We start from the raw sequence: 24272 nt of genomic DNA, 5'->3' as shown, positions 1-24272 counted from the left end.
ATTAGGGCTTTGCAGCACTTTTGCTGCTCAGGCCTAAATACAGAAGAAACAATCAAAGTTTCTTCTCATTATGATCCTAATCAATAGAGTTTTCATCACATAATTTTGTCAGTAATCAGATTAATCAGAGAGGCATTGCCAGGCTCAGGGCCCTGACTGGGTTGTGAGGAATTTCTGAATAGCAACGAGGAACAGATGCATTAAAGCGTTAATAAAACAGGACTGCATGCTGACAGCTTTCTGTTATCTCGCAGATGCACATGGACTCAGACATTCAGATTTCTGTTTATATCATGAGGACTGGTTCGCTGATTTTTAAATATCTTAAACTGTGACTCCAGCTATTTGCTGCTGGATTTGTTCCCCAGAACCGTGTCCATACGAAGGTGATGTTAAAGGCCTGACAAAAAGGTGAATGACTGGTCTGGTGTGATTAAAGAGAAATGTGACTGAATATTTATAATCAAAGGCTCAAAGACACTGATTTTCTAATTTGTGTTCAGAATGTCTTAACCTTTGCAGACTCTTTGAGACATTTTGGAGGTTCATTGGTGGACTGCTAAGTGTTTCATGACAAGGTGTCATGTCTGCTCAGTTAATTCAAATCCAAAGCTTTTATTTATCTCAAAATATAACCATCAGGTCTTGCTAAAACATATTGGTCTTTTTGTTTTTTTAATACAGAATAAAAGCTAGAACTTCTGACTCGTATAAAACTCCTTCAATACGAAAATATGAGAATTAAAAATCAAAGAGCATAATAACATTTGTGGAGATGTGTCAGAGATAGTTGACTCTGTGTGTGTGCGTGTGCGTGTGTGTGTGTGTGTGCGTGTGTGTGTGTGTGTGTGTGTGTAGTCTATAGCCTGCATGTAATCTGTACCCATATACGTGCTGTTCCAGTAAATATTCTCTGCCGGCATCATGTTGACAGATCATTGAGGTTTGAGGATAACATATCTCTGAAGCTGCAGGATATTTGACTTCTAAGCTCCTCTGAGAAACTCAAACAATTATTTCCAGGCTTGATTTAGTCTTCCACCTTCATACGTACCGTTTGCAGAGTTGCCATCACCTCTCTTGGACCTTTCGTTGATCCCTGACACCTTTTTTTCATTCTCACGTAGTCTATGTTGCTTTGAGGGCGTCTGATGTCATGAAGTGGGCCATGGGGAGAAATAACAGAAAAAAGAAAAAAAAAAGCCCTGTTACAACCAGTGATTTATATACTGAGGAAAGAAAGGAGAATGACACTGAATGCAGGTGAGGAGAGCAACACTTAGGGAACATAAATAATTAACACAAAGGAAGCTGAACAGGACACAAATAAACTACAAGCAGGGAAAGATTAACACCAAACGAAGAGAAATAAACCTAAATGAACAGGAAGCACACAAAAAATGGAAACTAAACTAAAGTTAGCATGGCAACACCTTTCAAACATTAATGAGCTCAGAGAAATTAATTGTACACCAAAAGATCTTTTAAGCAATAATAAAATTTAAAAAAAAAAACAACTCAGAAATGATCAAAACACAAAAACAAACACTGAAGGACTATAACACCTGAGTGGATAATGCTACAGGAATCTTTTTGGGTCAATATGTTAAGCAGAGGAGATAAAACTGTTAGAATATGCTAACTAAGACAATGAGAGTCATTTTTTACACTATCTGCCACTTGAATGGCATTCTCCCTTGTTTTCTGATTCTGAGAAGTATCTAAGAAAAATCCCATTATGTTCATAACTTGGGGGAAGCAGGAAGTCATGGATCAAATATAACCTCATTAACAGTTCCTGGACACTGTATGTTAATACTAAATAAGAACATACTATACACATTTTAAAAAAAAACAAAAAAAAACGTAACAAAGGCAGAAAAGGCTGCAGATCATTTATGCTTGTTGGAAAATAGCCTTGGTTTTATTGAATGTTTGAAAAATATTGTGTTTCCTGTAATTATGGAACGACTTGCCTTTGCAGGTTAAAGAGGCCCCTTCACTGTCCACTTTTAAAGCTCATCTTAAAACCCATCTATTTTACTTGGCTTTCAAATCCAGCGGGATCTAGTTTTCAATTGTATGTTTGTTTGGGGTTTTTTTAAACTGTAAGAGTTGGGTTTTCTTTATTGTTATGTTGTGTTTTAATGTACAGCACGTTGTATCAGCTGTGGTTGTTTTAAAGTGCTTTATAAATAATACCATACCATAATAATATGGTATGGTATGGTATGGTAATAAAACAGTACATTATGGCACTGGTGATTTGTTGAGAACCTTTCATTTTTAAGATTTATTTATTTATTTTGTTGTTGTATTTTTAGTGCACTGCTGTGCTTCTGCAATAGATGATGAATTTATTTAAAGGCTTTTTATGCATCTTTACTAGTGCTGTTAATAAATGGGTAAGACTCTGTTTTAGTAATTTAAATGTCATGGAGTAAAGTTATTCAATGAGTTACTAAATTAGCATATAATAATGTAATTTAAACAGGACCTAGTGAAGTCTTGAGTTATCTTTTATTCCTTTATATTTTCTTTCTCCAGTGATCTCCTAAGAATCTCTGAATTATTTTGAAGTGGTCTTTTGTGACATTTCTTCAGGTTTTCTTGGAAACACTTTTCTTTGGATGCTTTCCCCTCAAACCACTCATTCAGTCCAGTTACTGATTAGTTTATAAGAAACATTATTTAACTAAGTATCTTAAAAATAGCTCTGTAAAGCATTCAGACATAAAACAAAAATAATACAAATACAAATACATACAAATACAAATAAAAAAAAGTTAGCACAGTTTGAGTTAAAAAAAAAAACAGAGCACCAATAAGACTAATTTAAACATACTCACATTGTTGATATTTGAAATCTCTCTTTTTCTCATTGAATCCATACAGAAGACACCTGGCTTACAACCATCACAACCAACAGGGAACAGTCCTACATCTATACAACCATGTATCTAAAAATGATGGAATTGGGAAAAGTAGCAGCTTGAATTTATATTTCTTTTCTGCATCTACTAAAATTGACCTGTGTTTAGTATCTAGTGACCTTTTGATTACTGGACAACTCAGCCAAGCTTTGTCAGATCTTAAATTCACATTTAATACTGTTGATCACATTTACGCAGGTGACATCCAGTTGTATTGTTCCTTTAAGGATTTGGTGTTGCAAAAATAATATTGTTTTTAGATTTGGCCCTCCTTTCTGTTTCAGACACTGATCTGCTTTCATTTATTTTCACTACACCAACGGCTAGGCACAAGCACTGGACAGAAAAGTGGGGAAAAAAATCAGTCAGAAGACCCTTCAGAAAGCACAATGGATTATAGAAAAAGAAAAGTCAGAAAAGTCTGTCTCCTCGTTGGCTTGAAACACTTACAGATATCTACAGAGAAAACAAATGGATTTTTGTGAAGGTCTTGTACAGTAGATTTTGAGGTAATAAGAGCAAAAAAAATGACTTAGACACCTGTGAATCCCAAGCCATGCCAACAAAATTGATAAAGTAACATTAAGTCAATGTTTCTGTCTGACAGCAGCCAGCAGGTGCCAAGTTGTCTCTGAGTATTTCTTATGCAGCTGGAAGACTTTCTACCACAGCCTGACATCTGATAATTACATCTGCAACAAGATGATTTGTCATTTTACAGGACAGGAGACAGGAGGTGTGCAGCAGGAGATTTAAGTAATGTCCTCTCTATATCATCCACAGTCCTGACAGAAGCTGCGAAGGGGCTCCAAAGCCAAAGGAATTGTTTCCAGACTGCTCATTTAAACCATCAAAAGAATACCTAAAAGTTACACATATGGTTAATTATTCCTAATACCTAACCAGTTGTTAGGTATATGTTGAGTATCTCAGCTTAAACCTCACTGTAAGTGTGTAATTTCAGGTAGCACACTTTTACATCCTGCTGTGCATTAGTTCACAGGAGGTAAGTCTCAAGCATCTCAGCTCTCCAGCTGGTGTCAGCTGATCAAGCTTCTCACCCAGTTCTCTGGGTGAACTGTTCCCTCTTCTGGCGAGAAGTGGAACTGCAGGATTGTAACGAGATGGCGGTGGAATGAGTTGTCGGTCTCAAAGTTTGCTAAGCACCACTTGAATTACACTTTGAGGGCCACGGATTTAGACAAGCCAGGACTTACAGATTGTATACTCACAAATTAAACATTATTTCTTTACACTGAACAGTCATGACACTGAATTTGACAATATATTTAAATGGGAAACAAATATTTAGGAATAAATTAGAGCAATAAACCCTCCTTCAAAACAATTCTTTTAATCATTCTTCAAAACACAGTTTGAGAGTTTCAAATGGTCTGTGGTTTTTGAAAAACCAAAAGAAAATACATTTTGAGCTTGTTGCATTTTTTTTTTTTTTGTTGCCATTAGATGTGATTCAGATTCATGCAAGTGTAAAAACCTCATTTCAAAGATTGGTCAGACTGTTTCTTCAAAAGCACATTTTTATTCTGTAATAGTTATGATAAAATTGTAAAAGTCAAGGAGTTTTTTTTTTTTCTTTTCATTTCAAAGCACAATGAGGGACTTGCCTGGGGCACTGTTCATGCAAGAACTACCACTGTTTGCAAAATAATTTAGTCAATGAAGGCATGGTGGGCTTTTTAATAATGATAATAACAACAACACACCAAAATCTGCTAAACTGACACGTTTATGTGTGTTCACCTAACAAAAGGTCTGTGTCAGGTTGCTATTTCACTAAGCATGACCATATCACTGATGAGAGGGTAATCATGCAAAATAAGGATTCATCAAATGAACAAACACAATAGTTTAATATCTATTTTTGTTTTTCTGTGGATGAAGCTGTGACAAGAGCATTTAGGCTTATAGTGGGACATCTGGTTGCTCACGTTTCTATCTTATTTAAACAAAGCAAAGAAGCAAACACCATCATTTTTGTCAAATGGATGTAACCGATGTAACATCTTGGCACACAGGGACTGACAGCCAGAGTGAGAACATAATCACTGTTCAGCCCCACCCTACGGAGCATCTGGTATTAGAAAACCTACTTTGCCACATTTTTAATGACGCTGAAGCTCAGCACTGCTGTCTTGTCAGTTGGTTATTGTTCTCTCATCGTGCTGCTGGAAGCCAAATGGCTCCCCAGATTTCTGGGTTTTCTCAAATAAATCTGTGGAAACAGTTTTATTTAGCTTCAAATGAGCTAACATTATACTGATTCATGAGGAAAGGGGAAACAAAATAAAAGCTCGATTATGTGTGCTACACAACATAAAATTTAGCTGGTAAAACTTTATACCTAATAGCTGGTGTCGGCTTGTTGGTTGAAGTAAATTCAGTGAGGTACTTCTTGTAGTTCTCTGACATCTTCTTGAGGTCCCACCCATCACTTCGCAACTATGAGATGCTTGCTGGGGGTCTTGGATGTTCAAATTGTTTAAATTCACCCCACATTATCTCAGATCAAAGTCTGGCCTTTGTTTGCACCCAGAAGTTTCCATTTCGTAATTCTAAGCCAGTCACTGGTGGATTTAATTATATGTTCTGAGATAATGTTATGTTTCAGGGTCCAGTTGTGCTTCAAATTTAAAATGTCTTATGTTAGTGATCATCCATCCATCCATCCATCCATCCATCCATCCATCCATCCATCCATCCATCCATCCATCCATCCATCCATCCATCCATCCATCCATCCATCCATCCATCCATCCATCCATCCATCCATCCATCCATCCATCCATCCATCTTCTTACACCCTTGTCCCTTAGTGGGGTCGGTAGGGTTGCTGGTGCCTATCTCCATATAACGTTCTGGGCGAGAGGCGGGGTACACCCTGGACAGGTCTCCAGTCTGTCGTAGTGTTAGTGATCAAATATTTCAAATTTAGACCCGCTTGTCCAAAGAGAACTATTCAAGAAGTCCAGGGGTTTCAAGTACAAGAGATACACAAATAAGTAATTTATAACCTTTTGTATGCAAAAATCTTTGCTTTATCAGTAATGTACTGACGGTGGAAATGTGTGCAGGCCCACAGGAACTCCAAAGGAAGTCAGGGTGACCAAGTGCTAAATCTTAAGGCTGAATTTCCCCCTCAGCATGTTATTCAGCTCTGCGGCAACATGGCAGCGAAGCCATTCACAGAGTGTTGTATGCCCTAAAAGTTACAGTACAGTCACTTTAGAGAATTGAACTTGGGTACCCCTATAACACATTCTGGTAGATATGTTTCTACGCTTAAGAAAAGATAACATAATCCTTTATTAGTCCCAAAAGTGGGAAAATTAAGCTTCATGGCAATGGCAGAAGGTGGGTAGTACAAAATACAAGTAAGAGAAATAAAAAAACAACATAGTAAAAAACAGAATAGTGAAGAAACACCACACAAGCTAACTAGAAATATAAATGAAAAAATATAAATCTATATACGTGTATAATCATAAATAGAAATGTATAAATGAACACTGCCCGTTTTGGCGACACCCAGAGGCTGCGCTGCGAAATTGCATCAGACTTGATGAGCCTGTAAAAGGTGGTGCAGAAAATGCATTAAGCAAAATTGGCTTTTTAGTAAAAGAAAAAGAAATATCAAAAACAATAATTTTATCTAATTGAATGTAATTATGATACAATAAAAGTTAGGTAAAAGCCTGCAATTAAACAAGAATAGGGATTAAAATAAAACAAATGTATTTCAAAAGTTGGACCTGGGTCATTTCTTCAAACAGTTGATATGAATGGGTTCTCTCCTGCTTCCTCCCACAGTTCAAAAAGATAATTATTAGTTAACTTGGTCACTCTAAAATTGCCCTCATGAGTGCACACGTGTGCACGGTTGTTTGTCTCTGTGTTGCCCTTTAAGAGACTGATAAATGGGTTAAGACAATGGGTGGATGATTGTACCCAATGACCATACGGCAGATCTTGTTTAAACCTATATAATCTTTTTGCGACTAAGCTAACTGCACCTTTGAAAAATACACGTCAAAGCATAAAAGAAAAACAAATTTCAAGCATTTTTAAATCGGCTCACGGGTGTTTTCAACTACTTTGACTTGTTAATACCCTACGCTCAGGTTTGCTGCATGGGGTATTATGTGTGATCTAAACCTATGTGGTGCCAACAACAACATAATTGTCAGGGGGAAGGAGGGATGTGGATCAATGTCAGTTTTTATGCACATGTGCACAGAAACCAGGGGTGGGAGGAGTGCAACTCCTACCTGCACTAGGTAGGAATAGTGCAGGTAGCTGCACTATTCCTAGTGCAGCTACCTGCACTATTAGGAATAGTGCAGGTAGCTGCACTATTCCTACCTATTCTCACTTCTTTTCATGCAATCAATGAGAGACACCAGTAAATATTGCAGCAGTGGATCAAAATGCCAGCTCAGGGTGTGAAAGGATGATGGTCATGGTATATACGCCATGTTGCATGTTTGTTTTTTTTTACACATCTTTTCATTTACAGTTGTGCTAGGGCCTCTAGCTCAGTTTGAAAATTAATAGCTTGTTTGAAATTAACATTTTAAAAGCATACAATTCCCACCCATAAACAAAGCAGTAATTGCTCAAGTTTGAATTTGAACACGATGAAGATTTATGTGCCGATTTGCTCGGCGCAGAGAAGGAAGTAATAAATGTTGTCAGAGAGAGAATAGCTTGGAGCCCCAACAGACCCCAGGATCTAAAATTGCTCTGTAGCTACAAGATGCCACAGTGAGCATGTGAATTTGTGACAAAAAAAAAAATTATATCAAAGAAACGTGTAGACATAATTTAAACTGTGCACTTTATGGTGGTGAGTTGTGCAGTAGCTGTGCATAGCGACAGTGAATGGAAGCCGTTAGAAATCGGACTTTTCTAAACCATAATCAGATCATGTTTAACTCCATTTCAGTAATGTTATTCCAAGAAAATCATATTTGCTCTTCATTATTCTTGAATGGAAGTTTTCTGACAGGATCCAGTTGTCGGCTTGTGTATGCTTTGAATTAGTAGTCAAAAGCACCATTTAAAACAAAAGAAAAAGAACAATGTCTATTAGGTGATAATCAATTTTTCGTCAGTTGGATATAAAAGACTTATGAAGATTTTTTGGCCCATTAGACCACTAACATTACATTTCCGTTTTGTGGAAAAAAGTGGTCCAAGCAGAACCTTCCTCATCCTGTACATGGAAAATACACCAAGTCTGCACAATGTAAATGTTCTTTCCATTTAGGTCAGGTGGTTGTTCTGCCAGAGTTTAAACTTATTACATCCATTTAATATATATGATTTAGTGTTTTTAACACATTTATGCTACTTGGAGTTACTTTATCAAAACAGTGGCCTAAATTCTTATTTTAATTTGTTTAATGACATTAATTAATTCTTAATTATTTAAAAATAATTCTAGCCTTAGTCTAAAAAACATCCAACAATGACAACTGAAGTTAAGCAAAGCATTTTATTGCAAGTATTAGTCAAAGATACACTTCAAACTGAAGCAAAGCAACACTAAAAAGGCCAACAAACTATATGAGGGTTACAAAAGAAAGACATTTAAAACTTAAAGGAATAGAGCTGTTGGTACAACAGAGCCTTTGCAAAATACTGAGACATGGATCGTCCGTTTTTTATGTTTGACTGCTCAACATGTACGTCCGTTTGCTGGTGCCTCACTCAGAAGTATCAGAGCCCAGGATCTCTAATTTGCTACAGTGAAGACAAAAATAAGGATATTCAAGCAATCAGAGTATACAATGTTTTTTTTTGTTTTTTTTTTCAAATCCTTGGCCACTGTTATTCATCTTTCATCAAACCATCAAGTGTGTACAAGGTAAACGGCATCAGGAGCCTAATCTCATCTGCAATATTTGGTTTGAAATCTGCTGGAATGCAAAATGCAAAAAAAAAAAAAAAAAAAAACAAGAAAAGAAAAGAAAAAGGTGAAACGTGGGCTAAGAGAGTAAACATTCTGGTAAACATTTATTATACCAAAATGAATTTGGTTTAAAGGACAAAAGGGCCTATTTGCTTTGGAATATGTTTAACAAAACTTGAAAAGGTCCATGTCTCTGATCCTCCTGCAGGCTCAGGAGTAACCAATAAAAAAAAAAAAGAGAGGGAGAGAAAAAATCAGTTCATCACAACACAATTCATCCTTGGTTTATAGTACAGGCACAGGTCTCTGTGATCCAGTAGGCTGGGGGAACCTCATGGTTCTCATAAGGCCAAGGTCAAACTGTATCTGAAAATACTGTTCTTTGGATTTGCCATCAGTGATGAGACAATAATTGGTTGTAAAAAAATAAAAATCAAATCAAATTAAAAGATTATATTATTATCCTGAAGCAGACAGTGCTGCTCATCAGGTGGAAACAAATGCCAAGAAGGGTTTCCAAATGCCGTTTGACCCAGACTTGGCTTCTATTCTGCCAAAAGCATTATGTAAAAAGCTTACACTTCAGAGTTCTTTAAAGAAAATAAAAAGCATGTTAGTGGTTTCTGTGTGAAGTGAGCAGAAATGAGGACACCGGTTCGGAAGTCATGACAGATCAAGTACGCAGGCTAGATTACTTGGTAGGCCGCCCAGGAAAAGGCTTTGCAAGGTCAACTCTGTAAGAATGCATTTAAGGCTCAGGCATGTCTTCTCTTGTGGAATGAGACCTGTTCCTGCTGTAAAATATTCTGGCACCAGAAAGGAGACAATTTTAAGAGAATAGAAGCTAAGCCTACTTAAAAGAAAAAAATAAAAATAAAAAAACTCAACATGACCCCAAAAATATTGCCTTTTCAGATAACTTTCCTTCCTACCTCCCACTCCACTCGTCCCGTACATGGCTAACGTACCAATTAGCAGCTTGGGATGAAAATAAAAGTCAGCTTTTTGACACTCTGGTCAGTGTGGTTGAGAAATGGTTCCCTTCGTCAGAGATTAGCTATATGTGGGGGAGGGGGAAATCGCCCTCTCAGGTGGTAAAAACAAAACAAAAAAAGTCAAAGCGGAAGATAATGAATAAGTAGAAGAGTGAGCCCAACGCACGGCTGTAACAAGGCAAATCTTTCCTTCACCTCACACCCCCTGACAAATTGTTGTGCTTGCTTGTCTAAGAGAATAAGGCATCAACATTTAAGGGGAGGGGCTTAAAGAAAAGAAAAAGGGCATCTTCCTCTTAGCTCCGCCCCCCCACCACACTGCGAAAACGATGCGGAGACTCCAGCCGCTTCAACGCGCTCTCAATAAATACACCATAAAATATTCCGCATATATTTCATATATGTATATATTTATATATATATATATTGAAAGAACAACACATTTAAATAGGACAACAAAAGTCGGCTCAAGAACAATCTTTTTTTTTTTTTAAATCAAATGAGTGTTAAGACAAAACAGAATATTTTGTTTTTCTTTTAATATTTTTGTTTTACAGTTATAACTATTCTGACTCTAAAACAGTTACCGTATAAGAATATCGCAATCAGGCATTACTCAAGCATTATATGTCGTAATAAAAGCCATTTGCAGTTTTCTTTCATGTAGTATAACATATGCAGCATACCAAGGTAAATGAGGTGCAGTGTTTTGAGATTTCTTGTAATAAAAAGATTCGACCCTCCCCCTCCTGTCCCCGCCCACCCCCTTCGGAAAGAGAAGTCCCTCGGTTCTTAGTTGTTGCCATAGCGGCTTGAGACGAGGAGGACTGTGCTGGGCACACGTTCCCTCCATCAGAGACGACACACACAGGCAGGGTGTTGCATCGCGATGAAAAAATTGCCACAGGTTGTTGCTGCTGCTGCTACTAGGGCTGGGCATCATGTGTAAAATCTCAATACTGACACAGAACTTGCTTTTCTCACGGTTGGCTAAAAGGACACTTGACTATTTTTTCCCCTGCTTATTCAAGCATGTTGAGATCGTATTCGTCTTGCTTTCTTCAGTCGGAGAGAAACCATTTGAGAACATGATGTTTGTCAGTGCAAAATTAGTAAAATACATTTGCTTCAACATTTTAGGCCCCAACAAACTGTTAATTGATGCCCAGCTGTGGCTATAGCGACGCATCGAGTGGCAGTTTCTGAGAGGAAACGGACACAAGAGAGAAGGCAGACTCAACCGAGCCAAACGAAGCCACGAGAAAACGAGGCACACTTTAAATAACCGAGCGACGGGTTGGGTCTTCTCCAAGCCGGAAGGAAAACTGGAGGAACAGGGACTGAAACCTCTTGGCCATATGTCTGAGTGAGAGTGGCAGTCTCTAAAGTGCTGTGCTAAGTTCATCGCTCGTGATCAGCGTCAAAGAAACGACCCCCGCCGCCACCCATGCTCAATCCACGCAAACTGACCCCGAACCACATCCCACTGTCCCAACGAACCTCTGGTCCAAGACACCGAACATCCTACAAAGATCTACTTGGCATTATATTCTCCTATTCTACAGACTCACTGTCTCGGTACATTGACTTCCTGTTTGGATTGCCAACAAACTCTTGGAGAGCAGTAAAGTGGCCACCGCTGAGGAGATTTTATAAGTTCAGTTTTACATTTTCACATAACAGCACCATCGAGAGGAAAGGCACTTTCAGTGGACTTCTTCTCACTCCTTTGCTACCTCCCTGAAACAAGCATAGCAAACCAGGTGGGCCTATCAATTACTACAAAACGGTTAAATGTAGCTACTTCTACAACACAAAAAAAGGAAAACCTTATCTTCTACAGAAAAATCTAAGAGAATTAGGTGTTTTATTCTTTATTCTGCGCACCAAACTATTTCAAATCAAATAACATAAAAAAAAAAAAAGAGTAAAAAGGAAATGTTGGTTTCAGGAAAAAAAAAATACAATTGAGCGTTTACATCGGCAGGCCTGAAATGTTCTGGTTGTATTTGCAAGGAGCAGCTGATGGCATTAAAAACATAAGACAGGCAAACACATCCGCCATGTAAACATGTGTTCAACTGCCCTCAACATGCGTTTCAGCCTATGGAGATACAATCCTCCTCCTTCTTCTGCCATGCACTCATTTGTTCAACTTCCAACATAATATACCGCATAAAGCTTTCACTGATCATTTAAAAGTTCTTCCAAAAACACGCACACTTGAAATCTCTGGAAAGCCCACTAAATTGCCCTTCGGTTTCAACCTTTCATTTCCAGAGTGGGGGGATTGTACGGCCACTGAATGTAGTCCTCCGGCATAAAGGAGAACCTTTATTTAGGTGTAAAAAATGAGATTACAGGCTTTGTCACACTGATTTGCCGGTAGTCCGACGCTCTGGTCATGGAAGGGGCTTGAGGCCAGTTTTTGGAACAGGGGTTGCAGTGCGACGCAAATCCTTAGAGGATTTAACTCAAAGGAACTGAGAACTACGGCTCAATTGTCAAGTTATTTCCTTGATCATGTGGATTTGAAATGGATCACAAAAACTGCTCTACCCCGTCTTTACAAGGAGCAGTCAACACATTCAAAGGTATCAACAGCAAACTATTGACTACTGACTCTTCTGTCCTGAAATAAAATCTGCTCAGAGCATGCAAACATCATTTCATTTACTTTTCCAGCTGTGATAAAAAAAAAAAAATTAGAAGAGCATCAAGCATCTTGCAAGCTTCTTTTTTTTTCTTCTTTTACCCAAACATCAAAGAAAGCGGTGGCTGAAGTCCACATCCCTACCGATAACAGTCCAAACACGTCACTAGGTCCAACAACCCCACCGCTGGTCATACAGGTACTAAACGTCTACACACTGACACAGGAACGAATCAACAGTCAGCTGCAATAATTCAACTTTGTTATATCTTTTTAACCTTTACTTATGATACATTAATTACTAAGATTAATAATTAGACTACATCTTTTCTGTTAGCAAAAATAAGTGGTGTGCATTACAGAACTTAAAATGTACAAATATATTTCATAATCTGGCTTTTTAGAAAGGTACTAGTGAAATAACGAAGGCTCGAAACACTGGCCTCCAGACTGCAAGGCTGCGACAGCGGAGGCAGGACTCTACATTATACCTCACTGTTCAAAGGAACGTCTGCCGTTGTACCGTTCACAAGATCTCAAACCCCAAAAATCTAACCTTAAATTATTTGTAAATCTACTCTTTGCATCAACCATAGCAAAAGCACCTTATCCTGTCCTTCCATTCTGAGGTTTTCTTTTTTTTTCTCACCCTAACCTGCTTATTTAGAGTCTCGTGCACAGAGGCTCAGATTCAAACTCTTAGAGTAGCACCGTGCCTGTGTTACATTTAGAAACACATGCTTCTTTTAGTGCAGTTAACTTTTTAAAAACATGTTCCTGAACAAGCTTCAGGTCTTCAACGGAGAGGAGGAGTAACGTGGGGGGGCCGCACTGTAAACACTTCCAAAGAAAATCACAATCATCAACCCAAGCCCAGAGGCGTACGGTGGGGGTCAAAGTTTTTTCACTGCTGAAATGCCTCTGAGGCAGCAACAGAGGGAGCCACAGACTACACATTTAAAATGGGACGACAACACTAATGCTGCCATATTGGAGACGTTGTTTGCACCAATAAGGCACATCTGATGTGTGAAAAAGTCTTCGGTGACCAAATAGCTGCAAATCCCCCCACATAACTCCTCTGCTCTGTTTTGAGGCCACTTCCTATTCAGGGCCAGTTAGATGGGCAGGAATTACACCTGGTTGACGTCTTCCAAAAAAAAAAAAAAAAAAAAAGTTTCCTGAAAGTCTTTTGTTTCATCACAAGTTTAACTCCATACCCATAAATCCAGTCCATTATTTTAAAAGCCCACTGTAGCAGCTGGATTCATGTTTTTTGAATACTAAGTAAAAAAGGCAGCTCTAAAGGAAAGCTAACAGCTAACAAAAGAAAAAAAAAAGGGAATAAATATTTTGATCTATAGTTGTTTTAAATGAGATGTATAGACAAGTCAGATGGCTGTGGACAAAAATGACAGGCATCAGGTGAAAGTTTCCGCTTGTGACCTCTTTAACTGATTGAAATGAAATTCTTACAGTTTTTTTTTTTAAATAAAACATTTCTGCCAGGCACTTAAATACTTCTTCTATATGGCCTTTACGCTCCACTTTGCTGCCATCTGTTGAGAATCTTTGAAAAAAGAAAAAAATCTCAAACACAATCACGATTGGGAGTTTTAAAACCAATTATTCTCTGAAGCTATAGTGGTGCATAAATTCCTTCAGTTCAAGTTGAAAGATAATCACCATAACTGTGGTTGCACCATTTTTACCCAACAGCAATAGGTGACTCAAACAAAAATAATAATAATAATTACTGCCTCTTTAATTCAGAGGAGCTACAAAATAAATGAGTTAGAAGTGGGCGAACTTTTCATTGAAATATTAAATTCATGAGTCATTTAAATCCCCTAAATTCCTCTTCCCTTCGTTCAGCTGATTATTGCACTAAAGGAAACCATTGTCACAATCAAATTATCCACCATCATGAACAGGGAAAATGCAAGATAAAGCACTGAGGAAAACGAATGCACGATGATTGCTAAGAATGCGAACAACACTTACATAATTCATTAAAAAGGACAAAACAATAGTTTTCCGCTGTATGCAGATGAAATGACTGGATTAAAAACAGTGTTATACTTAAAGATACATGGCTGCAATTCAGCATTTCTTCCTTTAGATCAGCCAATACAAACTGCCCCAGTTCAAACCCGACAACTGACCGTTACAATAAATCATAAATCAAGACGACTTTTCGTTGTGACTTTTAGAGGGCATTTATACCTCGTCGCCAACAGATGGCAGTGTGCTCAAAAAGCATTTGTCTTCATTAAAGTAACACACTGGGTAAAAGTGACAGAAAAGGGGGGGAAAGTGGCAATGTGACGGACCTGTGGTCCATAAAGGTACACTCCGAATAATCATCTCTCTCGTTTCAAACCTCGGGGAGTATCGATAAACTACAGTAAAATTGAAAGAATGTAAAAGTGCTGCTGCTCAAACTGACTTGAGGTACTAGAGATGGTGCAGGATGAGACCAGTAGGAAGGTCTGTGCCGAAGGAGGGGAGAAGAAAAGAAACAAAAACACCCACAAGGTCACAAACGAGGGAAGAAAAGATAGGATGGGCCTGGAAAGGGTGGGAATAAACTAGTTGGCTGGTTTAATATTGCATAATAGTTTCTGTCTTGTTTGTCTTTAAAGCAGCGTTTGAATCCTCAGTCCAGTGTAGGGGTGCCTCCTCCCCCCTCCCTGCTCTCTCTTCTGCACAGTGTCAGGTCCACATTGACTCGGCATGTTGGGGGTGGGGGGGGCTGGGCATGCACCTATGAGGACTCCTCGACTGGCAAACCAGGCGTGCATGGTTGTTTTTGTGTTTGTGTGATAAAAGTGATCATGGTTTGGGGAGGGATGTTTGCTCAGGCGAAGTACATGGTCCTCAGGGTGTCGTGATGAATCTGAACAGCTTTGGCCAGCGCCTGGGGGTCGCGACCGTTACTCTGACCCGACACATGGCTGCCTTCGGCACTGAGGAGAGAAGAACAAACCAATGTCTGAATATGAGGCAAAAAAAAAATGTATTTTTTTTTTTAGAGGTTGCTTGCTCATCTTACCTGTCATGCTCTTTGTCAACCAAATGGTAGCGGGCGCGGAAGGCCACCAGGTGGGCGTAATAGGCGGGTGCAGGGATGGAGACGGAACGGGTACAGCGCACGTAGGTGTGGCACAACTGGTAGGTGAGCAGCTGGAACTCGTCAGCAGTAAAACAATTGTCATCCCACAGTACATGGTAGTGGGAGGGTCGGCTGGTGCCCTGAGAGGGGACAATTAAATGGTAGAGCTGTGTAATTACTAGCTTTTGACCACAATAAAAAAAAAAAAAAAACTCCCACAAGAGAATTAGAAAGATTTTCAGTCAAATATTGGTTAGATTACAACGCTGAGGTTGTGATTTTAGTAGATTACGAAGACAGAAGGTGAAACATCTGCATTATGAAGACAACCAAGGTTTAGCTATGATTTTTAAAAGTAGTATTGGATTAATATTATTGATTGTTGATAATGAATATTGATTAATCGTTAACTGGAGTATACAGACTCAAAAAAGGTCATTTTGCTGAAAACACAACACACTCAGAACAGTAATTAAGTTGAAACCGTACAAAAAATATTCATTTGTCTGTAAATATGTTCGACCCAGAACTCAACAAGTAGCAAAGTTTAAGTTTTACATGTTTCAAGTTCTACAAAATAAAAACCCTTTATATTAAGCTACTTTTGGCTGTTCAATTATTAATCAGTTAATCAAAAAATGGCCAACAGATCAGCCCTGCACTGTATTTATGTTCATTTGAGCAGAAAGGGCTGAATGTTTTACATGTCGATATTAGAAGTATTTTTGTTAGCTGCAGATGTAGCTTTTGCTACAAATAATTAAGTATAAGATAAAAGGAATGACATGTTGCATATTAGCCAAAAAAAAAAAGTTTTCTTATTTTAAAAATGAACTGAATCATTTCTTAATTTGCATTTTTATGCATTTCTAATGTATAAAAAACTTCAGTGGTAAATGAAAAATCTGCAGCGTGTGCAATTTTTTAAATAACTAATCGATTGTCAGAATAATTGATAGATTAATCGGTAATAAAATCCAATAATAAGATCCAGACCCACATTATATATTGAAGACTGACAGCATTATTTTTTTAAACACATCTTCATAGTGTAAATGTCAACCACAACTCAAACTTCAAATTGTCCAAAACAGGACACTTGAGTCATCTTATCTACATCATCAAATCAAAAAATAAAAGCAATGTGATTTTTAATCAGCACGTTTGAATTGATTCTACAGATAATGATAAACAAGTGCAAAAACTGCACTAACCTGGATTCCAGCGTGACTGCAGAGGTAAAAATCAAACTCGTAGGGATGTGTGATGTCTGTATCCACAGTAGTACCAGCAGGAATGTTTCCACTGCGTCCAACCTAGCAAAGGATTTAGTCACTCTCAGTTATTCTATACTAAGGATTTTAGTATTAGGAGAAAAACTAAACAAAAATCAACAGCACATCTAACAGGCACTCAATACGCTGAAGTATTTCACAGAGTAAAAGTTAAAAACAGAAACAGTTCATGGAGCAACAAAGGCAGACAACAAAAACAACCAATTAAAATCCCAGTGCCCTTGAGAGCCTAATGCTCTGTATGAGAGTCTGTGGAGAAAATAAGGTTATTACTGGCTTCAGCTCAGTCTGGAGACCTTGAGTACCACTCCAGAGCGATTGGTGAGAGCCCTAATGCTTTAATCGAACGCAATTACTCAGGTCAGGAGGGTTAATAATCCAGTCATTTAAAAAAAAAGACAAATAAAGAAGCATGTTTTCAGTACTTACCCTCACCATCCTAATTAACAGAGTAAACCAGAATTACCTCCTAATAGTTAAAACGCATCAAGAACCAGTGAGGTTGAGGTTTGTTTCTATGTTAAACTACAGAGATACTCTTCTTTCTCTCTCCTGCAGAGACTGCACCTCCTAGACTAAACATTGAGAAACAATAACATGGTAAACACAATGCTTCTCACTTATCATCGCTACTGTGGGAGCAAATAAATAAAAGGACTTAATATGATAATAGTTTTAGGTTGGGACTTACTCTCTCGTTTCGGTCGGCACAGAAGAGGCGAGTATGGTGGCGTTTTTGCACAACAATGTAGGTGATGCCCGGCTGGTACTCCTTCTCCAGGCTGATGCAGGCCTCCCGGATGGCCAGCAGCTCATAGTACAGCACCTGATGAATGAGAGGCATCCTTCTTAATGACTTTCAGTAAGAGGAACGAAAACGTACAGAAGTACTCTCAAATCACAAAATTAAGCTCAAATCAAATCCTCAATCTGCATCAAATGTTTCCTTCATATGATGGAAATGCAACACTATGGGTCGCTGTTAGTCTTTATTATGAGTTTTGGTTCTAACGGAGCAAACAGCCAACAATATTACAGGCAAGCAAAGTATAAACTAATCTCAAGCCTGCAGCAGCTGCAGCACTGATCAGCAAAGCACGGCTAGCAGCTGTTGCCTGCACACAGTGATGCGATCAGTGGGATATTCAAACATGCAAAGGTCTGGTAAAGCAACTGCAATAATCTAAACACATTTTATATAAGGAAGTTCTCCCATTTTTATTTTTTATTATTATTTTTTGGTACATGCAGCTTCCATAGTCACTTAACAGCCATGTTATCCAAAAATGGATAACATACTAGAAAACATTTCATTCGAGTTCATCGTTTTTAGATTTAAAATTCTGTCACATGAAAAGTTGAAAATATTAAATCTTCTATGTGACTGTTGGTAATATTAGCAATTAACATTACATAAAACAGAAATTAGCTTGTTTAACAATACATGTTCTAAAACAAACAAACAAACAAAAAAAAACAGCCAAGATTAAAATGTTCCAATGTACAAATATGTCATAAAAGATTAACAATAGGAAAAAGCTACAAAACAGTTTTTTATATTTGGGTTTCAATTCATAATCGGCAAGATTAAAGGCAAAAACAAACCAGGAAAATCCTCTTTCAGCTACACCAGATTATCCCGGGATAAATCCAAAAGCCTGGGGCAACAGATTTTTTTCCATCCAAGTAAAATTAAAAACAGTTTGAAGAAATAAAGTTTGTCAGAGGGAGCGCACCTGTCTGAACTGGCCTTCTGAAACCCCGTCCCTGTAGAAAATGATCCTGGTGGGCTTGTAGCGGGTCGACTTGTAGAACTGGATGAGCAGCTCCCGCACCATGGAGGCCAGATCCTGGATGACCTCCTGCCGGGGTCTTTGGACACGCACCGTGGCACAGTACCTGCTGGGGTGGGCGTCCATACTGCCAACCACCTGAGAGGGAACATTTGAGAGAGGAGTAGTAATGATGAATCACAGGAAGGGAAAAAAAAAAAAAAAAAAGAGAGATCAGGAGAAACAAACAGGAAAATGTCCAAATCGACATGAAACTAACCGCTGCAATCGAAGGCTTCTTCCCATCACCAGCTGGCGGATGTGTAACGTCTGCCCCCAAGAAGATAACTGGCTGCTGAAACACTGATGGCCTGAAAATAAAAACAACATGATGGTCAGATTAATCAGAGATATTTTAAACAAACTGTGAAGAAAGAGTGTGAAAATTCGTCATGACCAACCGTTGGTGAGGAACCAGGATGTTGTTTATTCCTCCCAGCTTCACGTTGATCTTCAGGCAGAGGTTGGAGAGAGTCTGAGGCGACGTCTTCACTACATTCTTCACCTGAACACATTGAGTCGCCATGCCCAGGAGGGTGTCTCCCACTCGCTTCACTTCAGCTTTGGATGATTGAACAAAAACAAAAAAGCACTTTAAAGGATCTTGTACAGTTTTTGTTGCTGGTTTATCTCATAAAAGTATTCAACTTTATTTTCTAACTACAACCACCTGTGAGCTATTTGCATTTTAAATAAAAAAAAATACTTATATTTGAGTAGTTTTCTAACCATAGACCGGAGTCTTTCCAGGCAGGATGACAATGATGAGCTGCAACCCAGCGTAGGTGTTCTTCAGGTGTCTGAACATCGGCTCCACGCTGTCGGCCCCCTGGGCGTACTTACAGAAGCACGGCTGGCCTTGGATGGGCATCCCAGCATCCTTTGAGATTTTACGTAGCTGGTCCGTGAAACCCCTGCAAGCAAGATTGAACGATTCAAAAACCACTGAGCAACATTCATCTAGAAAAAAAAAAAAATAAATAAATAAATCAGATAATCAAGGCCAAAAAAAAAAAAAAAAAAGTAACATATACTCCTGTGGTGTTTAAAGTGACACACTTTTCTTCCTTAGATACCAGACTGAGGAAGCAGCCTTACTTGAGAATTTCTTCCCGGCACTGTCTTTGTGTGGCAAAGCAGGCGATGGCCCACATCTTTATCTCCACTCCAGTGTGGAACTGCTTCCCCCTCATGTCCCAAACCCCGTGGCTGGGTGTGGCTACCGTGCGGTTCTGGAACGACATCACACACTCAACACATGGACTGAAGATTAAGTGAGCAAAAAATGTTCAGAAGACTCACTTGAACAGACAAACAAAAGTGACAACACTGGGAAAAATAAAAAATAAATAAAAAAAAGCACAAAACTCATGCACTCACCAACTACATCACTTATTCACTGGAGATCACACTGAGACAAGCAGCAGCTGGTAAAAGTTGTCAAACAGCTTTAACTTTACCACATTGTATCTCGTTACAACAGCAAACTTCTATTCTTGGGGATTTTATGATTGGAAACTTTAGATTTCTCTTTTGAAAAACACTTTTGAAAACTGTTTAATTTTTTTTTACCACTTCACATTTGATTTGTGTTGGTCCATAACATAAAATCCCAGAAAACAAGAGAAATTTGTCACTGTAACTTGACAAAAATGAATTAAATAGTAAATAAAGGTATTAAGAGATTCTAAAATAAGATTTTAAATTCAAATGTCACAATAGCTTATTGCAAAGAACTCTAAATTTTGGTACGTTGCTGGTGTGATGCAATAAAGTGTCTGAGAAGCAAATTTTGGGTGTGTGTGACTGATTTGAATGAATAAAAAAAAGGTGTGTTTCCTCCAGTAGGATAAACAAATGTTAATCCAAAACATAGTTCAGTCTCAATAGGCTGCCTTTTCAGTTTATCCTAACTAAATAAAGCTGTTGCATGTCATCTATGCAGACAACCATTAATACCAAGATGCTGGGAAATACACCAGTCAAACATAATTTGGGAATCCAAAACAATTTTTCTGATGCTTAGTTTCATAATTTAAGTATTTAAGGAATACTTTGGATCTAGAAAACCTTCTTTTTTTAATTATATAAATTGGATTAAAGGTTACACTATTGAGACTCAACATGGGCAAAAAAATAAATAAAAATAAAATAAAATAGGACATCAAATACAAACAGAAGGCAGTGATTAGTTCCCCACAGAGACAGAGGGGCAGAGCGTGTCAGACAAACGGAGAGAATGGGCGTGATTTAAAAGAAGGGTACCATAAAGTGCTCAGTGCTCACCCTGCCGCCGTACTGCAGCATGGGGGCGGGTAGCACTCGCCCCGTCACATGAGCCATCTCGTCGCGCACTTTGAACTGGAACTCCTGCACAAACGGGTCCGCCTCGTAGTTGGCACTTCGCACCTGCAGGAAAAGGGAGGCGAGGGATTAATTAATGGTCAGCAAGGTTGATGCTGGGCAGCTAATCACTGCATAAAAACACCTGGAGACTGACGGAAAGAGAACTCCCATCTAAACATTTTACGATTTTGTCTTCATCTTCTATCGGATTCATTATGTGGTTCTCACAGACACGCTTTATCAGACTGAATTTCTTTTTCATCCTGTAAGTTTCAGTCAGTAGAGCATGAAAACACTGTTTGAAGCGATCTCCTCCGCTCTAACCCAGCCATTTTTATTTTCAGAGAACAGCTGGGGAGTGTAATAAGGTAACGGCGCATTTACAATGCGTATTGTTAATCTGCCCTGGGCAATCAGTGCAGTTTTTCAGCCTCTCTTATAAACAACATGCTGTTGAGACGGTCGCAGATTCACATTAAAGCCATTTAGGCTGGGGCATTTTTCTGACCTTGGGCAGATCTGTGCTGTAATTGCCAAATGTGGCGGAGAAGCACAGAGACATGCCTCCAGTAATAACACAAAATGAGAACAAGGGAGAGTGAGGTGATTATAAAACCAGTAATTTACCACAGAGATGGGCAGAGAGTATTATGGAGCCGAAGATGTGGACCTTCCGTTAATTAGCTTCTGTTCAAACATTCTATAGTAGAACTAGTAGAACTCTGCAGTAAGAACTAGACTTAATGCAGAGAGAAAACATGCTGACAACTTCGTCTAATTATCGTCAAACATTTCATAAATCTTTTCTACAAAATCATTTCATACGGTGCAGAGTGACAGAGGCTTTGTATTCTATTCGATTTAATGTCACGCTAATCAATCGTCCAATAATTAGAAGTAAATTTAAATGCTGTGAATTTTATTTTGAGCAAATATATATATATAGATATATATATATATTTTTGTATATATATTTAAAAATCTCATACCAGAAATGGTCTGCTGCAGTAGTTTATAAATGGTTCTCCAAAACTCACCAGCCTGCTGATCTCCTCCTGCCTGTCGGGCGCAGAGCGAGCTGTGGCTTTAATCATAGTGGAGGTCTGATTATCCGTCAGCTTCTTGATGCACCGCTGACCCGCTACAATGTTACACACCTGACAGAAAACAAAAAAGCTAAGTTTATTTCTCTATATTTAGCCAGTAAAGGACTTTTTTTTTATCCAACAAATTTTTACAGCTGCTCAATTTATTTTTCTAATGCAGGTGACACAGATTTGATTAAAAGAAAAAAAGCTGGTTTTCTCTTACCTCCAGGGGCAAGTAGGTGTGCTTTTGCTCCTGGCCCACCTGCAGACAGGGCAGATGCGGGTACTTGAGCTGCAGGTTGTACTTCTCCCTGAAGTACTGGGCTACTGTGCGTTCAACTGTCTGACCGTTCTCCAGCTGCAGAGGGAACCTAAGGAAGTAAAACACTTATATCAATATAAATCACCGATCCATTTTCATACGGTGCCATCCATGAGTGGAAACTCTCAATTCCATTTAGAAACTTCAAATTATACAAACTCATAGATATGTTATAGCAATGGTAGCAAAACAATGAATTATGACTCCTGAGTTTAAGCGTTTGCTGATCCATTTTTATGTTTTTAGCCAATAGAAATCAAAGCTGGGTTTTGACAGACTGTTCAGCCATAAATAAAATAAACAATCGAACGAGTCTGCTCCTGTCTGCAGTGTTTGGTGAGCTGATGATGACTTCCCAATTTGAGCCCTGTCCCCTGTCCTCCCCTCCTCTTTTCATGCCCTACTGCATGCCAACACACTGACTCACGTTTGATGGCTGGCAGGACGACGGGTCACGTTGCAAACACGGTACTTCCTCCGCATCGTTCCACAGTGTGTCACTTCCACCTTTAAACCTGGTGGACATCACCAAGGTGTCAATTAAACACAAATGCTCCTGTGTGAACGGCTGTGTCACGCGCTAAAGCTAATCTTGCTCAACCGCTCGCCAAGCAAACACACACGCTTCAAACTGAGTTAAAACTTGATTTATGACGTGGAGGCAGATCTCAAATCCCCTGCATCACCTTTGATTTCTTTGGTGAATTTGACCCTGTGAGAGTCTGTGAGGGGGCGAGGCTGCTCATCTATGTTGTGGATATCCAGCACTTCGCACATGAACTGGATAACTGGCTGGGCTTTGTAGAAGGCTGTGGCAGAGACTGAAAGACAAAGAAAGAAGAATTATTGATTATTTAATAGATTTGTCACAATTAAAAACTTTGCTGCATGATAAATTCTCCCAAAAATTACAGCACAAAGTGAGAATAGTGTTGTTTTGAGACAAATTTTAAATATGATCATGTTAATAGAATAATAATGCAGGTTTGCCCTCTCAAAGATCAATAAACTTTAATTTACAAGGAGCAACTTACACTGGAATTAGAAGACATGTTAACCAAAATAAATTAAAAAAAAACCCTAAACAATCAAAAAATTGGAATAACCAAATTTAACAAAAATGATTATGAAGTCTGTTCCCTTCAGCAAACATTAAGCATTAGAAATGGTGCAGGAAAAGCAGGTAAAACTTTTGTGATCATCTAGCTCATTTTAATTTATCATGCAATTAACTGATTTGTTGCAATTAACTTAGGACAGAAAAAACTATATCTGAAAAGAAAATTGTGAAAACCTAATGCATTTAACATTTCTGACTGTCACAGTATCAGTGAGGCGTTTTAAATAACAGTGATACAAAAAGCTATTTAAAAGGAAAACTCTTTCCTATGATGAGTTTACAGGGAGTTGATTCTGCGAGAGAGACAGCAAGTTGTCTAGTTGATAAGAGGTACTGAAATGTTGCCATTTTTGAAATCTCAGACATGAAGTCCTGCAATCTCTAGAAAAAACACAAATACCCGTTTTAGAAACGCTAGCCATGCTAACAGTATTAATGGCCACATTAAAATGTCAACCTTTTGTCCTCGTTTTAAAATCAGTGTAAAATCCTGTTCAACAACCAGTACCCAGGCACACACACATACACAGTAACATTGCCTTTGCTCCAAGTGCAAATAATTAATGATGTGTCGAGGCAGAAAGGCAAGAAAAACAGGCTCAATGTTGTATTTAAATCAAGGTTAAGGAAAATTGGAG

At 38.5% G+C, this 24272-nt stretch overlaps 1 protein-coding gene across 3 annotated transcripts in view; it reads right to left on the bottom strand.

Moving 5' to 3' along the window:
- Window positions 1-8437: 8437 nt before the first annotated feature.
- ago3a (argonaute RISC catalytic component 3a) overlaps window positions 8438-24272 on the bottom strand; it is a 35374-nt gene continuing 19539 nt past the window's right edge. The window contains exons 6-19 of one of the 3 annotated variants that reach the window (XM_014984918.2): window positions 23201-23335; window positions 22942-23029; window positions 22416-22563; window positions 22142-22261; window positions 21024-21167; window positions 19857-19990; window positions 19488-19672; window positions 19160-19319; window positions 18979-19069; window positions 18663-18857; window positions 17618-17752; window positions 16846-16947; window positions 15572-15771; window positions 8438-15485 (exon numbers count right to left, since the gene is read on the bottom strand). In XM_014984918.2, the coding sequence (XP_014840404.1) occupies window positions 15377-15485; window positions 15572-15771; window positions 16846-16947; window positions 17618-17752; window positions 18663-18857; window positions 18979-19069; window positions 19160-19319; window positions 19488-19672; window positions 19857-19990; window positions 21024-21167; window positions 22142-22261; window positions 22416-22563; window positions 22942-23029; window positions 23201-23335 (1946 nt within the window). In that variant the 3' untranslated portion in view covers window positions 8438-15376. Of the gene's footprint in view, window positions 15486-15567; window positions 15772-16845; window positions 16948-17617; window positions 17753-18662; window positions 18858-18978; window positions 19070-19159; window positions 19320-19487; window positions 19673-19856; window positions 19991-21023; window positions 21168-22141; window positions 22262-22415; window positions 22564-22941; window positions 23030-23200; window positions 23336-24272 lie in introns of those variants that run through there. The other 2 variants (XM_014984927.2, XM_088014248.1) reach the window with 2 other exon arrangements.

This window comes from Poecilia mexicana, unplaced genomic scaffold, assembly GCF_051168715.1.
Source record: "Poecilia mexicana isolate PSO_F unplaced genomic scaffold, ASM5116871v1 scaffold_16, whole genome shotgun sequence".
NCBI lineage: Eukaryota > Metazoa > Chordata > Actinopteri > Cyprinodontiformes > Poeciliidae > Poecilia > Poecilia mexicana.
This window is presented reverse-complemented; position numbering and strand designations above follow the sequence as displayed.